Here is a 17113-nt window from a genome sequence, read left to right as displayed (position 1 = left end):
AGAACAGTATTCCAGCTTTTCAAAACATTCCTTTCAATATAACAATAGTTCACTCCTAGTCTTTTTTTTTTTTTCCCACTGCTACTCTTAAGAAATATGTCTCCTGGGCCTGTGCGTCCGGAGCCTGTGCTCTGCAGCGGGAGAGGCCACGGCAGTGAGAGGCCCGTGTACCGCAAAAAAAAACAACAACAAATATGTCTCATCCAAAAATCCCTTTATAACTTCCATTATTTGAGCTATCAGAATGACAATGATTTGAAACCCTTCCATGTTGCTGCAGGGGCATGTGGATATGTGCTTGTGTAGTGGGTTGAATGGTGTCCCCCAAATTCTTATCTACCAGGAAACTCAGAATGAGGCCTTGTTTGGAAGTAGGGTCTTTGAAGATGTAATCAGTTAAGATGAGGTCATACTGGAGTAGGGTGGGCCCCTAATCCAATGACTGTTGTTCTTCTTAGAAGAGGAGAGGATACACAGAGAAGGTAAAGGTGGAAGCAGAGATTGGAGTGATGTAGCTAGAGACCAAGGAATGCCAAAGATTGCTGAGAGCCACCAGAAGCTAGGAAGGAACAAGGAAGGATTCTTTCCTAGAGCCTTCAGGGAGAGCATGGCCTTGCTGACACATGGATTTGGGGCTTCTAGCCTCCAGAACTTTGAGAGTATAGATCTGTGTTGTTTTTAAGCTACCAAGTTTGTGGTAATATGTATGGCAGCCCTAGGAAACTAACAGTGGTTTATGCTGATTTTCCTTTCTACTGGTTTTACACTGGCAGAAAACACTTCAGCGATCCGTACCATAAGTGAGTTACATCTATAGGGGACCTAATTAGAGTAGAACAATGTTACGTTATTTGGTTTTATATGGTGCCTTTCATACACATGGTTCCTGAAGCTGTTTTACTAAGTACTGTATTAAAGTGAAAATGACTGTGAAGGTATTATGTACCTTTCAATAGTGGACTCAGAGCATTAGGCATGAACAGCTGTCATTATGGAAGAAACAGAAAGCCTTGAAACTGGAGTGAAAATGTCCCACTACTGTTGCTAAGTTTCATCCTTTTTTTTTTTTTAATGGTAATACTTTTTTTTTTACATCTTTATTGGAGTATAATTGCTTTACAATGGTGTGTTAGTTTCTACTTTATCACAAAGTGAATCAGCTATACATATATACATATATATATATATATATATATCCCCGTATCTCCTCCCTCTTTCGTCTCCCTCCCTCCCACCCTCCCTATCCCACCCCTCTAGGTGGTCACAAAGCACCGAGCTGATCTCCCTGTGCTATGCGGCTGCTTCCCACTAGCTATCTGTTTTACATTTGGTAGTGTATATATGTCCATGCCACTCTCTCACTTCATCCCGGCTTACCCTTCCCCCTCCCCATGTCCTCAAGTCCATTCTCTGTGCCTGCGTCTTTATTCCCGTCCTGCCCCTAGGTTCTTCGTCACATTTTTTTTTTAGATTCTGTATATATGTGTTAGCATACATCCGTTTTTAAACTTCCGAAGAATAAGTGATCTGAGTCATGCTAAACTGTCACTTCTGGTGTCACATCTAAAAAGACAAGCCCAGAGTGAGGAAAAAAATAGAATATCCAACTCTTAACCCCAGTAGAGCACCAGAGAATTGACAAAATCTGAAAACACCCTCAAATCTGAAGTAAATTTAACTGAATATATATGTATGTCTTTTGTGTCTTCTGATGTTAGGGGCTGGAAAAGAGTCGCCGAGAGAGACTTTTCTAAAGAGGGAGGTGAGCAATGGTTCGTTTTCTCCAATGGGAGCCTGGCCCTACAGGGATCCACAGTGAACTGAGGAAACAATTCAAATCTTAGGGCTGTCTTCCCATGAGTGTAGGATACACTCCCTTACTAGTTACATTACATCTAGCAAAATCCAGAAGAGAGATGATAGCCCAGTTGTGCAAAAAAAGAGCTAACATAGCAGTCCTGAGATGGCTATCTTCAAAAGGCCTGCTTACAAGGTTGGCCCTTAGCTGGCACTTGGACTTTGGGAGGGTCTCCACCACTCCTAGAAATAATAAGGATGGCTCACTACCTAAACTGCTTTTATAAACACTGCGGATTATGCTGAACACCTGCTTTCCTTCTGCGAGCCTAGAATTTGGCTTCACGCTAGGCAGAGGGTGCCTATGTGAGCAGCTCCCAGTAAAAATCTTATGCACTAAAAAAAATATATATATTATGCACTGAGTCTCTAATGGGCTTCCTGGAAGACAACATTTCACAAGTGTTGCCACAACTGATTGCTGGAGGAATTAAGCATGTCCTGTGTGATCCCACAGGGAGAAGACCCTTGCAAGCTTGTGCCTGGTCTCCCCTGGACTTGGCCCCACGTGCCTTTTCTCTTTGCTGGTTTTTTTATAATGAATCTTAGCCATGACCATATGCTGAGTCCTGTGAATCCTCCTAATGAATCATTGAACCCGGGGGTGGTCTTGGGGGCCCTGACATACCAACTCCTCCACAATATCAGGCGACAGCTCCATCTCAATGCTCCCCTTCACTCCCCACCAGTACCCTCAGATTACATGATACTCAACTGAGACTTAGCTAAGGAGAATTCCTCTACTATATTTTGAAGAGTGAACAGGTTTTATTATTGTAATCAAGTAAGAAAAGCGAAATACCTTTTATTTTGAATGTGTATTTAGGTCTTTTACTCCTTGATCTGGTTTTTCCTTCCTTTGGTGGCCAAGACAGGACCAACTTGTAAGGGTACATTTCTTTTTAACTTTCAAGTTTAAAGTATGTTCCTTTGCAGATGTAAAAACATTGCCGGCTGTCCTTCTGCTCCTGAGTGCATCAAGTTTGTTCTCGCCTTAAGCTTTTTTTTCTTTTTTTAATAAATTTATTTATTTTATTTTATTTATTTTTTATTTTTGGCTGCGTTGGGTCTTCGTTGCTGTGTGCAGGCTTTCTCTAGTTGCGGCGAGCGGGGGCTACTCTTCGTTGTGGTGCATTGGCCTCTCACTGCAGTGGCTTCTCTTGTTGTGGAGCACGGGCTCTAGGCACACGGGCTTCAGTAGTTGTGGCACATGGGCTCAGCAGTTGTGGCTCATGGGCTCTAGAGCCCAGGCTCAGTAGTTGTGGCACACGGGCTTAGTTGCTCCGCAGCATGTGGGATCTTCCTGGACCAGGGCTCGAACCCGTGTCCCCTGCATTGGCAGGCGGATTCTTAACCACTGCACCACCGGGGAAGCCCACCTTAAGCTTTTGTAACAGCAGCTCTTTTTGTCTGAGGTGCTTTTCCCACAGCTTGGCATCCCTGGCTCTGTCTTTTCAGTGAGCTCTCCACTTCGCTGTCACCTCCTCAGAGAGGCCTTCCCTGACCACCCAATCTAAAGGTGCCCCCAAATCCACCCACAGATCACCCTGCTTTGACTTCATCATAGCACTTATTTCAACCTCCTATTGTATTCATGCTTTATTTTTTGTTTAGTCAAAGTCTCCTCCCTCTAGAATGTAATTTCCACTTGAAAAAGTGTTTTGTTTGATTCGATCAGCATTTTATTCTCAGTGCTAAAATCCTGGAAGAAAAACTAGGCATTCAGTAAATATTTTTGAATAAATGAATAATTAAGTCATTTGACTAAATAAGTGACATTTTGGAAACTGCATTTAACAGGTTTCAGGAGAATGGCCCAATTTTCTTTCTTTTTTTTTTTTTTTTCCCCTGTTGCCACATTCAGTGTGTTCCCCATCTGGTTCTTTTTTCACCAATGGGTAGTGACTTTTTTTTTTAATTAATTAATTTATTTATTTATTTATTTTGGCAATGCCACACAGCATGTGAGATCTTAGTTCTCCAACCACGGATCGAACCCATGCCCTCTGCATTGGAAGCATGGCCTCTTAACCACTGGACCACCAGGGAAGCCCTGGGGAGTCACTTTTTTTTTCCTACCAGGCCCCCAAAGCAGTGAGACAGGCAGACAGAGAAGCAACGCCATCAATCAGTGTCAAGTGTGCACTTTTCTCTTGATTCAAAAGGGCCAGCACTGGGCTTCCCTGGTGGCGCAGTGGTTGAGAGTCCACCTGCCGATGCAGGGGACGCGGGTTCGGGCCCCGGTCCGGGAAGATCCCACATGCCACGGGGCGGCTAGGCCTGTGAGCCATGGCCGCTGAGCCTGCGTGTCCGGAGCCTGTGCTCCGCAACGGGAGAGGCCACAGCGGGGAGAGGCCCGCGTACCGCAAAAAAACAAAACTAAACAAAACAAAACAACAAAAGGGCCAGCACTACCATTTAAACATCATCCAATCTCTTTGCATCTTACAGAGTTTAAGGTCTACAAAAAGCAAGGGGGCAATTGCTATGGATTGTACCGTACATATCGGCAGAGTAGATGTCATTAAGATTCACGTCCTTGCTTCTCCTGTTCAATTACTTCTGTGCAAGGCAGTGGATTTCTCTTGTCTTCTTCAGTTTAGATTGACTGATTTCTGAATCTCAGCCATATCTTGTTTGTCAGAGATTTTGGCAGATTAAGCAGGAATGGGATGCACAAAAGAAATGTTTCCACAATAGCTACTCTAACCCCTTTTCTGCCATCCCCATCTACCATTCCAGCCTCCTCTGATATTGTACTAACCTTATTTACTTCGGACCCTAACGATTTCCTCCTGTCCCTCCTTAACTGCACCTGTCCTCAAGGTTCAGCCTTCTGGAATTCTCACACAGTGAGACTCTGCAGCTCATTTTCTACCACTGAGTTTATACTTCTATTTCTCCAGCTATCAACTTTACCCAAATTCTTTATCTCCAGTGGCTCATGGACATTTGTACGTGGAGGTTCAACGTTTAATGCAATATGTCCAATACCTAGTCTCTCACCTTCTTCCCGAAGCAGAAACTCCTTTCATTTTCCTGCTTCTGCTAATATATACATATATATTTTACGAATAACAAATCTGAAACCATTTTGCCTGCACTATCAGTGTACCCTTCACATTCAGTTAGCATGAGACCATATACATATCTTACTAGCTGTCCCTTCTTTACTAACACACTAGCATAGATTGATAGCACAACAGCCAGGATGACTACACAACCTCCCAATTCAGGGTCTCTCAAAGTGCGGTCCAGCCCCGCTTGCAGCAGAATCACTTGAGGAGCTTGTTAAAATATAGATTCCCAGGGCTTCCCTGGTGGCACAGTGGTTGAGAGTCCGCCTGCCGATGCAGGGGACGCAGGTTCGTGCCCCGGTCTGGGAGGATCCCACATGCTGCGGAGCGACTGGGCCCGTGAGCCATGGCTGCCGAGCCTGTGCGTCCGGAGCCTGTGCTCCGCAACGGGAGAGGCCACAACAGTGAGAGGCCCGTGTACCACAAAAAAAAAAAAAAAAAAAAAAATAGATTCCCAGACACCAACTGAACCCTAACCTACAAAATAAGAAGTCCTGAGTGTGGGGCGTAGAATTTTGCATTTTAACAGGTTCCCCAACATAATTCTCAAACTAGCTTTAGAACCCTTGGAATTCTCTCTCTACCTCCTATCTCTACCCAGATCCAAATTACTCTGCATCTGTCTACACATAGTTTACACTGGGACACACCTGTGTTTAAGGACTATGACTTTAATACGTTTGCTTACATTTGAGAGTATAAAGTGGGCCTTCAACATCGGAACGCCCTCATTTTATAGAAAAGGAAACTAAGATCCAGAGAAATTTTCACCCGTGGAGGTCACAGAGTAGGTAAGTGGCAAAGCTTGGACTAGATCTCAAGTCTTTTGATTTCCATGCCACGCAGAAAAGCGTTAACATAGCAGTCCTGTCCGCTGTCCTTTGAAAGGCCTGAGTGTGAGATTGGCCCTTGGATGGCGTCTGGGAGCTTCAGTTTCGGGAGGGTTTCCACCATTCCCAGGACTGATAAGAGGAACTCCCTGTGCCTAAAATGTTTTTTTGTAAACAATATGGTTTAAAATGAACACCTGCTTTCCTTCTGGGAGTCTGGAATTTGGGTACATGTCAAACAGAGAATGCTATGGGACCGTTCCCTGATAAAAACCCTGGGTACTGAGTCTCTAGGGAGCATCCCTGATGGATAACATTTTACACATGTTGTCACAACTCCTTACTAAGGGAGTTAAGCGCATCCTGAGTGACTCCACTGGGAGAGGACTCCTGGGAGCTTGGACCTGGTTTCCTTCAGATTTCTCCTCACGTGCCTTTTCCCTTTGTTGATTGTGCTTCGTATACTTTCACTGTAATAAATATAGCCACATGTCTGACTATATGCTGAGTCCTGTGAACCCTCCTAGTGAATCATCAAACATGGGGGTGGTCTTGGGGACCTTGCAGCGCACAAGCCAATGTTTTCCGTAACTCATTTCACTGCCACTCTCATTGACTGTATAAAAGAGACAGTAGGAGTAAACCAAAACAGCATGGCCTTAAAAAACCAGCATGATTTAAATGCTGACTTAGCTGCTAAGCTCCATTACTTCTCTGAGTCATGGTTTCATCATCTATAAAATAACTGGGCCAATAATACTTACTTTGTAAGTTTTCTTCTTTTTTGGCTGCGCTGCATGGCTTGTGGGATCTTAGTTCCCCTACCAGGGGTTGAGCCTGTGCCCCCTGCAGTGGAAGCACAGAATCTTAACCTCTGGACCCCCAGGGAAGTCCCTGTAAGGTTTTTACAAAGATTTAGCGATAATAGTACAAGAGGTCCATAGTATACACCCTTTAAGAAGGAGCTATGATTATTTTCCTTCGAGTCTTTTGGGTAAGATGGAATGACTAGAAGGAATTCTATGGATCCAATTTTGTGTATCCATGTAGCAATGGAATTAATTGTATGGACTAAAAAGTCCCAATCACGGCTTCCCTGGTGGCGCAGTGGTTGAGAGTCCGCCTGCCGATGCAGGGGACGCGGGTTCGTGCCCCGGTCCGGGAAGATCCCACGTGCCGCGGAGCGGCTGGGCCCGTGAGCCATGGCCGCTGAGCCTGCGCGTCCGGAGCCTGTGCTCCGCAACGGGAGAGGCCACAACAGTGAGGGGCCCCGCATACCGCCAAAAAAAAAAAAAAAAAAGTCCCAATCATATTGGGACTTGTAAGCAGATTATTTTTCCTAGGATCTGTGTAGAGCTCCTCTAACTAAGGACTTGCAGTGCGTATTGTGTGGAGAGCAAGCACGGAAAAAATATGTTTTTACTCATCCTCGGCTTTCAACCCATGCTTGGCTATTCGTCTCTTGCTTTTGGGGTCCTGCCTACTCCACTGATTTCTGGGCCCTGACCTCTTTCTTGCTGCCAATGCGCACTCCTTAGCTCTTTGTTGGATGTTCATCTGTTCCTCCAGCTGCACCTTCTTCCAACCACGAGTTCACACATGACTCATTCACCATCATTCACTTGGTCCTATATAGAGGATCCCCACTGAGACTTCTTTCCTGACTGTGGCCCCGGCTTCAACCCCTAACCAGCTTGTAATATTTGCTCTTGAATAAAGTATATTTCACTTTTGTGGAAACAGTTATTAGGCAAATATAACTCCAGTCAGTGGCAGCATATTTGGAAGAAAAACTCATTTATGTTTATTTATTCTTTTTGTCCCTTGCATCCAGAAGATGAACACAACACTTCTTAATGCTGACATTGTCCCATCTGAAATACCGTAACTAAAAGGTTTAAAGATGAGTTATTTCAACTCTCTTCAGCAATTCAAATGAGGTGGATTTTTAGTATATACTAGGGTAGCTGCCATACAAAGCAGCCAGTGTCTGCAAGGAGTTGCTTTATGGCACATCGTTTTCAGAAAATAATCATTAGTCTTAGATATCAAGGGCGAAATATTTAAACAAAGACATTTGCTCTGTATTTCTCAATCAGACGTGACACAGTAGTGAGGGCACTGCATGAGGAGTCAGAGGGCCTATGTTTCAGTCTCTAACTATAGTTAAGTGGGTAAGAGCCTTTTCCCACCTCCACTTTCATCTAGATAGGGCTGAGCTAATAGTACTTGCCAATAGAATGTGAGTGGAAGTGATTGTGCCACTTTCCTGCTAATGTGGCTTTAAAGCAAGCATCCTGTCTCCTTGCTATCTTCCCCTAGCTCCTGGCTGGATGCTGACACCCAGGATACCCTTGGAGGCCACATGTTGAAGATGGTAGAGCCATTCTCATCCAGAGTTCCTGAATGGCCACACAAATAATCAGTCCTTCCGTCTTATCAATCAGGAACATTTGCACTATGTTAAGCCATTGACATTTTGAGATTTTTGTGTTATAGAAGCTAGTATGTCCCTAATTAAGTTGTTTCACTTCTTTATGCCAATATGTTTGGGTTGTTATAAGGATTAAATGAGTTAGAACAATGCCTGACACAGAATAAATGTTCAATAAATGTTAGCTATTAATATCACTACCTGCTCTGATGCTAGCAGGTTATGGGTCATTGAACATGTCAGTTTCCCTGGACCTCCATTTCTTCAACTGTAAAACATAAGAGTCATGCTTGGACTTCCCTGGTGGCGCAGTGGTTAAGAATCCGCCTGCCAACACAGGGGACACGGGTTCGAGCCCTGGTCCAGGAAGATCCCACATGCCCGGAGCAACTAAGCCCGTGCGCCACAACTACTGAGCCTGCGCTCTAGAGCCCGCGAGCCACAACTCCTGAGCCCGCGTGCCACAACTACTGAAGCCCGCGCGCCTAGAGCCCGTGCTCCGCAGCAAGAGAAGCCACCGCAGTTAGAAGCCCTCACACCGTAACGAAGAGTAGCCCCCGCTCACCGCAACTAGAGAAAGCCTGCGCGCAGCAACAAAGACCCAACACAGCCATAAATAAATAATTAATTGATTAATTAATTAATTTTTTAAAATGTCATGTTTAATGACCATATTTCCCAAAGTTTGAAATTTTATAATCAGAAACCTCTTCAAATTGCTAAGAAAAAATATTATCTTAACCCATGGAAAGTGGCCAGAGGATGAGGGAGAGGCATTCAGAACATCAGATAAAGAGGGAAAGAAGGAAAACAGAGAACAGTCCAAAGGATGCCGAGAGGGAAAACCACTATTTAAAGAGAAGCATATTTTCTTTTTGACATTTATCCATCAATTCTGAAATAAGCTTCAAAGAGAAGATTTACAAACCGTGCTGTGTCCGTGAGACTTTCATTCACACCCAAATGAATATCTTGTGTGGTAAGAAAACAAGGGTGTCCTCCCAGAAGTGCAAAGCCTACAGTAAAAGAGAGAGAAAAAAGACATTTTGAAAGAAAGAAAGTAGCCAACAAAATTGTGAGCAATCAGCACCATCTCAGTTGAAAAGTCAAAATCTTTCAATCTCACCAGCCTCTCTGGTAGGGAATTCCCAGGGAAGCATAATGAGGAACGGAGAGAAGCAGGTGAAATCTTCTGCAGCAGCGCTTAACTCTCCTTCAGATGTGCGCCCATTTCTCCGCCCTCTTGTTCAGATCTTGGCAATATGGGGCATGTTCTCATTTGGAGACTATACCTCATTTTTATTCTTTAAAATATATAATGATGTCCACCCGGAAAATGGGAAAATAAACTATAGTATGGGATATCATGGATTACAATGGAATTCTATTCAGTAATAAAAAGGAATGCACTACTATACGTACAACATGGATGAATCTCACAAACATTATGCTGAATGAAAGAAACTAGACACAAAAGAGTACATAATGTATAATTCCATTTATATGAAGTTCTAGAATGGGCAAAACTAACATAGAGTGGCTGAAATTAAAGCACTAGTTGCTTCTGGAGAGGCTGATTGGCTGGGAAGGAGCATTGGTGAACTTTCTGGGGTTACAGGAATACTTTATACCTTGACAGTTTGTACGTTACAAACCCATATACGTGAGTATATGTATTCCTCAACACTTATTGAACTGTACACTTAAGATCTGTGCATCTTCCAGTATATAGATTATAGGTTAATTTTTTAAAATAAATTTATTTTATTTATTTATTTTTGGCTGCATTGGGTCTTCGTTGCTGCACGCGGGCTTTCTCTAGTTGTGGCGAGCGGGGGCTTCTCTTCATTGTGGTGCGTGGGCTTCTCGCTGCAGTGGCTTCTCTTGTTGTGGAGCACAGGTTCTAGGTACGCGGGCTTCAGTACTTGTGACACGTGGGCTCAGTAGTTGTGACTCGTGGGCTCTAGAGCGCAGGCTCATGTGGCACACGGGCTTAGCTGCTCCGCGGCATGTGGGATCTTGCAGGACCAGTGCTTGAACCCGTGTCCCCTGCATTGGCAGGCAGATTCTTAACCACTGCACCACCAGGGAAGCCCAAGCCCTTAATTATTTAAAAATTGAAAATAAAGTGAGTATTGAAATGGCAATTTCAGGTCACTAAAAGTCAGCAAGATCAGAAGGTCATTCAACTGCTGTATTTATCCTCCAACCAAGACAGGGCTAAGCACCACTTACATACTGCCCTCACCACTTTTCAGCCCTCCATGGGATGTGAGATTATTGCAGACATCTGAGCAGATGAGGATGGCTCCTTCCCCACCCTCATAGCACATTCCATGGGTCTGGGGAGGATGACACAGAGAGAGGCCTGCCCCAAGCCATAGCTAAACTCTGTGGTAACAAGGAGAGCCCTTTTACCACATGCCCTGAGGCAAAATTATGGGAAATGGTGACATCCAATCAGAACTTTACTTTCTCATTTGAGACAGGTTCAATAGGCAGGCTTTCTTAGATATACAATGTAAAGGCAAATAAGTATAATTACAAGATAGAGACGTGTCTGAGGAATTTTGCAAACATTACTTTTTTCCTCCTTATTGTAATATACCTACTTTGTCTTTTGGAAAATATGCAACAGTCACAATTTTCTAATCCTACTTGTTTCCCATGAGAAAGGAGGAAATCATTAATCTCATGGTGAGTTGGGGGACAAAGAGTTTTAGACTCATGAAGGGGAATTTGACCCAAAGTCTCATGAAACAGCCCACTGAAACCTTAATGCAATTTGAATGTGGATAGGTGATATTAACAAATCATTTTTATTAGGTATGATAATGATATTGTAGCTATACAGAAAATATTCTTATTTATTTGAAATATGCATACTGATATATTTTGAGGTAAAATTTCATTGTAGCTTTAATTTACTTTAAAGTATTTCACTAACTGGGACTTCTCTGGCAGTCCAGTGATTAAGACTCCATGCTTCCACTGCAGGGGGCACGGGTTCGATCCCTGGTTGGGGAACTAAGATCCCGCATGCCATGCTGCGTGGCCAAAAAAAAAAAAAATTTCACTAAGAAAAATGAACAGATAAATCAAAGAAGGCAACATATTAACAGTTGATTGATGTAATGGGTATTGGGGTGCTCATTATGCTAATCTTTCTACTTTCTGTTCATTTGAAAACTTTCCTAAGTAAAACAACAACAAAAAATCCATGACAAAACAATTGTTCTCATTTCTGTTACTACATTTAAAAAATAATTATATTCTACCTATTTCATACTTGAAAGTATTCTCTTATAAATGCCCCGACCAAATGGTTTTTTAGCTACAGGTCACTATGCTCTGACTCTAGTGATGACTAGTCACAGAGCACTACCAGGTGATGGCAGTTCACAAACTTGCTTCCATTGAATCCTTCACTCTGACAAAGAGCATATTAGATATTATTATAAGAATTTTATAGACAGGAGTTTTGAGAGTCAAAGAGTCTAAAAACTTGTTCAAGATTGTTTTTAAGAACCTAGAGCTTTCTCCTAGGAGAGCCAGCCCCTAAGCCAACTTACATTGGGATCTACAGAGGCAGGACAACGTAGTGGAACTAGATTCAGTCTTCATCTGAAAATCAGGCAGTTTGCCTAGATCCCTAAGATCCCTTGCAGATCTGATGAGCTACATCCCAGGTCGAGTGAGAGAACATGAAACACACAAGCAGTCCTACTTGCTATGGGCCTCGTAATAAAGAATGTGAGTCAATTTGTGGTGTTTGATTGCTGCCCGCCGTCACTCTCCCTTCTCCTCCCGCCCTGCGCACGGGCATCTCCACCCCAGCCTCACCCCACAACCGCAGTAAAAGCACAAGCCATATAATTTTCCTGCTCTCTAATGCCACTTTGGAACCAATTTTGGAGCTAGCCCTACTCTCCCCAGAAAGCCACGTTATGTGAATAGTAAACCTTTTCATACCCTCTTGGTGCAAGTGTGTTATCCTCACTGTCAACAATCAAACCAAATTTTGGTGGGAGGCACATCTTGTCTCTGTGGAGTGACCACAACAGGTCCTAGCCTCATGGCATGGTTCTAAAATTTATTCATTCATTCGAAAAGTATGTGCCTGCTGCTGTTCTAGGCACTGTGAAAAGCATTGTAAACAACAAGGTACAAGTCCCTGCCTACCTGGAACTTTCATTCTAATGGGGGAGAGATAGATAATAAACTGAACGAGTAAATTAAATATCTTGTATGTTAGATGTTGACAAGTGCTACATGAAAAATAGAGCAGGGAGGGAGGATAGGCAACGTAAGGAATAGGAGTTATCATTTTAACGTGGTCAAGGAAGCTGCATTGAAACATACAAGACAGTGGGAAGAGCGTGTCTTGAGGGCCTGAGGAAGGGTCATGACTGGTGGATTCACGGCACAACAACAAAGTTAGTGTGGAAGGTATAGAGTGTGTGAGGAGGAGAGTAATAGTTGGTGAGGCTGCAGAAGGAAGGTGGGGAGGAAGCGACAGCTTTGACTTTTGTCTGAGTGAGACGGGAAGCCATCAGAGGGTTGGAGCAGAGGATGACATGATTGGACATATGTTTTCATAGAACATCCATAGTGGGGCAAGGGCAGGAGCAGGGAGACCAGTCAGGACACTTGCAAAAATCTGGCTGAGAAGCGATAGCTTGGACCAGCATAGTAACCACTGAAGCAATGAGAAAATGATTGGATTCTTGATATATTTTGAAAGTAGAGCCAGCACTCAGTTGATAACCTTACTTCCCACCTCAGTGAAAAAAATGGTAACAGAGAACTTCCAGATTCCATCCCCCCATTTCCATACTTGTCAGCATCTGTACCCATATGTTCTGCTTCCCTTCCTGTTCAGCATAGATGAACTTTCCATACCCCATGTATGATCTAGAAGCCATGCCCCCTCACCTACTCAAGAATGTTGCTCTACCAACTCTTCCCTTTCTCTCTTACATTACCTGTATCGTGAATAGGCTGTTCTAATTTTTTCACTCATTAATTTTAAAAATGCAAACTTTCTCTTGTCCTTATTTCCCTTGCCAGGTATCCATTTAATTCTTTGCTCTCTTTGCAGCCAAACTCTTGTTTTTTCTTTCTTTCTCCAGTTCCTCGTCTCATTTCCTTCAAATCTATTCCCATAAGTCTTTGGCCCCCCAACATGGCACCAAAACTCCCCTCACCAAGGTGACCAATGACTTTCACATTGCTACATCTAGTGGCCATTTCAGTTCTTATTTTTCTTGACCTTGGAGCAATTAACAGTTGTTCACCGCCTTGCCCTTGATAAACTTTCTTCGCACACCATCCAGGACACCACACACTCTTGCTTTCGCACCTGCCTTGGTAGTTGCTTCTTCTCAATCGCCATTGCTGGTCCTTTCTCTTTTCCTTTACCTCTTAATGTCGATGTTCCCCAGGGCTAGTCCTTGGTCCTCTTCTCCCCGTCTACACTTATTTCCTTTATAATTGTATCTGGTCCCATAGCCTTAAATACCATCTGTATGCTGATGACTCCCAAGTATTCTAGGCCAAATTTCACTCCCCTACTCCAAACTAACACCCAGCTGCCTCTTCAACATCTTTGCTTGTGTGTCTAAAAGACATCTCAAACTCAATACTTCCAAAACTGAACTCTTGATTTTCTCCTCCATCCTGCCTGACCTGCTCTACCCTGCTCCATCCTGCCCACAGTTGCTCAGACAGAAACCTTGAAGTCATCCTTGATGCCTCTCTCTTACCTGATACATCAGGAATCTTGTTGGCTCTCCCTTCGAAACATATCCCGAATCTGGCCCTCCTACCCCTTCCTCTGCCACCACCCTGGCCCCAGCCTCTATGTACTATAGCAACCTACTGACAGCTTTCCCTGCTTCTATCTCATCTGCACCCCCAGCCCCGAAGTTTATTTTCAACAGAGCAGTCAGAGAGATCCATTTAAAATGCAGGTTAGGTCACATTCCTCCTCTGTTCAAAACCCTCCAAAGATTTCCCTATTGTACTCAGAGTAAAAGGCGAAGTCCAAATAATGGAGTACATGTTTCTCCCTCACTTCCAGGCAGTCTTCTCCTTGCCGAGAGCGCTTATCACCTTCCAACGTGATATATCATCCACTTAAAATGTATTATGTCTATTGTTTTTCGTCTGTGTACCAACTAGAATGTCAGCTTCATGAAGGCAGGGATTTACCTCTCTTTTTTTCACTGATATATCAATCTCAGGAACCTAGAATAAATACTGGCACATAGTAAGTATTCAACAAATACTTACTGAACAAATGCAGGAAGGATTTTGACTCTGGAGAGAGGACCCATTCTTTTCACTTGCAAACATCTCCTAATTTTGTTAATGGAATTTTCTATTAAGTGCGAAGTGAGCTAATGCGATTTAGTGACGATTATAATCACTAATCACTCTTGAGCCCTTAATCTATTTCTAAACAGGGGAAGTCACCTAAACAAAAATGAATACTGCACATTCGTCAAGAAAGTATTTACGGTGCACCTACGATGTGCGTGGCACAGGGATGAATGCCATTGAGGGTTGGGGACTGTGGAGGAAGATTTCAGAGAAAGTTTAAGGCCTCCTGGCAAGTCTGCTTGAAGTCATACTCTCACTGTGACAACCCAGGATTTGTTTGTTGGCTTTTCATTTTTCTCTTTGTGCTATAACGAAGATTCCCGTCAAGCCTGGACTTACGAGGTAGGGATAGGAAGAGAGGTTACAGAAAGTGTTAAGAAATAGGAGTGGAAGCTGTGAATGAAGAATGTTGCCTGCCCTGTCAGCACACAGATGATGCTGTGGGCTATTATCAGCCACTACCACCGCCCCGAGGGTGAGTCCTGAGGGAACTCCGAACGGAGACAAAAGGGCTGCCCACTGCCAAGCCCTCAGTCACTACAGCCACCCCAGCAGTGCACCCTGAGGGGACTCCGGATGGGAAAGAATGGGATACTGGCCCTAGATAATTAAGGTGCATATCAAAGGAATGATTTCCATGAGCCCAGATTCTTGCTTCTTCCCATACATAAAAAAATGCTAAATTCAGTAACTTGAGATGTCTGGTTTTCTTTCATTAACGGTAATTTTTTGATGTTCCGACGACCTGGATTTTGTTGCAAACACTCCTGTATATCCTGGTTCCTCCCTCACCTCTTCAGAACAGTCCCTCAGAGCTACCTGAGAGGCTGCCTTCCAGGCTTAAGTCCTCAGCAAGTCCACCGAATAAAACATAATTCTCAACTTTTAGGTTGTGCAATTTTTTTCAGTTGACAAAGCCTTCAGCAGTTCTTGAAGAAGATTAAACGGGAGGACACTGCTTCTAAGAAGGAATTGCCTCTGCAATTTTTGGTCACCGATCGAAAAGAAGCCTCAGACCCCAGTCCAAAAGTACAGGTCAAGCATTCACCAGTTCATCAGACGTGGATGGCATTAAGTGGTTCTGGAAGGTGTCAGAGGTTCTGAGAAGCCACCAGGAGCTGCCATTGCTGAGGAAAGGAGGACAGCTGGACGGGTCTCTACTCTCTCTTCACTCTTCATCCAGAGGAGTTTGTTTTTATCTGTGTCACTTGTTTATGCGTACACATCAGATATTTTTGAACAAAGGATTTCACCTGTTAATATCTTAATTTCTGTCTGGGAAAATAAAAGTACATCTTATTTTACTGTTTCTTTTCCTCACAGATCTCTGCAAGCTTTGGAGGAAGGGTTATAAATAGAATTCACGCTCTGGAAATGTAAAGGCTCTGAGAGCTCTTGCTGGTAGGACTAAGGCAGCTATTAACCTCTCTGTGCTTCGCTTTCATTCCTGCAGCATAGTATCACGTTTTTTATATTGCCACCTCTGTAAAGATGATGAATTTGAAACAGCTTGGAAAGCACTAGCTTCCATTTCACCTTGAAAGTCAAATACCAGTGTTAAATAACGAAAAGAACCATCTCGTAGGATGCCCTGTGCATTTTTCCATCAGCTGCCGCACTTACCAAGATTAATAAATGTATCCACCCATCTGCTCAATTAATTTGCAATAAAAGAGTATAGTCATCAGTAGACACACAGGAGAATTGTACAGTTTGGCAGGCAGGCATACACAAAGAGTGGGTGAGGAATGAATAAGCTACAACTACACACACAGCAACATCGATACAGCTCCCAAACATAGTGCTGAGCAAAAGAAGCCAGACACACAAGAGCATATGCTGAATGACTCCATTTCTATAAAGTTCAAAAACAGCAGAACTAATCTGTGAGGTTAGAAGCCAGGATAATGGTTACCCTTTGGGGGCAGAGCAGGGGTTGGGCGAGGGGAGTAGCAACTGGAAGAAGATACAAGGGAGGGCTTCTGGGTGCTATTCACATCCTGTTTCTCTATCTGGGTATTAGTTACAAGGATGTGTTTACTGTAATAATTCATTGAACTGGACACTTAATGATTTGCACACTTTTCTCTAGGTGTCTTACATTTTAATAAAAATATTACATGGGCAATTAATATGGCTTGATTTGGGTGAAGAATTTTTTTAATTAATTTTTATTGGAGAGTAGTTGATTTACAATGTTGTGTTAGTTTCTGCTCTACACTAAAGTGAATCAGTTATACATATACGTATCTTCACCCTTTTTTAGATTCTGTTCCCATATAGGTCATTACAGAGTATTGAGTAGAGTTCCCCATGCTATACAGTAGATTCTTATTAGTTATCTATTTTATTGGGTGGAGAATTTTATTTTGTCCCCCGAGATAAGTATAAATGCTGCTGTATCTTTGCAACTCAGGCCTGGGATGGAAGCCTCAAGGACTGTCCTCTGAGGATCACCCCATCCCAGAGGCTGACACAAATCTGGGGTAGCAATTGACAGTTTTAATTACATCCTATTTTCATTCTAAATA

At 43.2% G+C, this 17113-nt stretch overlaps 1 protein-coding gene and 1 long non-coding RNA gene across 2 annotated transcripts in view; both read right to left on the bottom strand.

Annotated features, from left to right (window-relative positions):
• Positions 1 to 17113, bottom strand: part of OTC (ornithine transcarbamylase) — a 57667-nt gene that overhangs the window by 28581 nt on the left and 11973 nt on the right. The window contains exon 4 of the mRNA XM_082864765.1: positions 9127 to 9214. Coding sequence (XP_082720891.1) covers positions 9127 to 9214 — 88 coding nt within the window. The remainder of the gene's footprint in view (positions 1 to 9126; positions 9215 to 17113) is intronic.
• Positions 3678 to 6913, bottom strand: LOC309977728. The gene is made up of 2 exons (XR_014327090.1): positions 5395 to 6913; positions 3678 to 5169 (listed from the first exon to the last, which is right to left on the bottom strand). It is a non-coding gene; the product is annotated as an uncharacterized lncRNA (long non-coding RNA).

Source organism: Leucopleurus acutus (assembly GCF_964270905.1).
Source record: "Leucopleurus acutus genome assembly, chromosome: X".
Taxonomy (NCBI): domain Eukaryota; kingdom Metazoa; phylum Chordata; class Mammalia; order Artiodactyla; family Delphinidae; genus Leucopleurus; species Leucopleurus acutus.
This window is presented reverse-complemented; position numbering and strand designations above follow the sequence as displayed.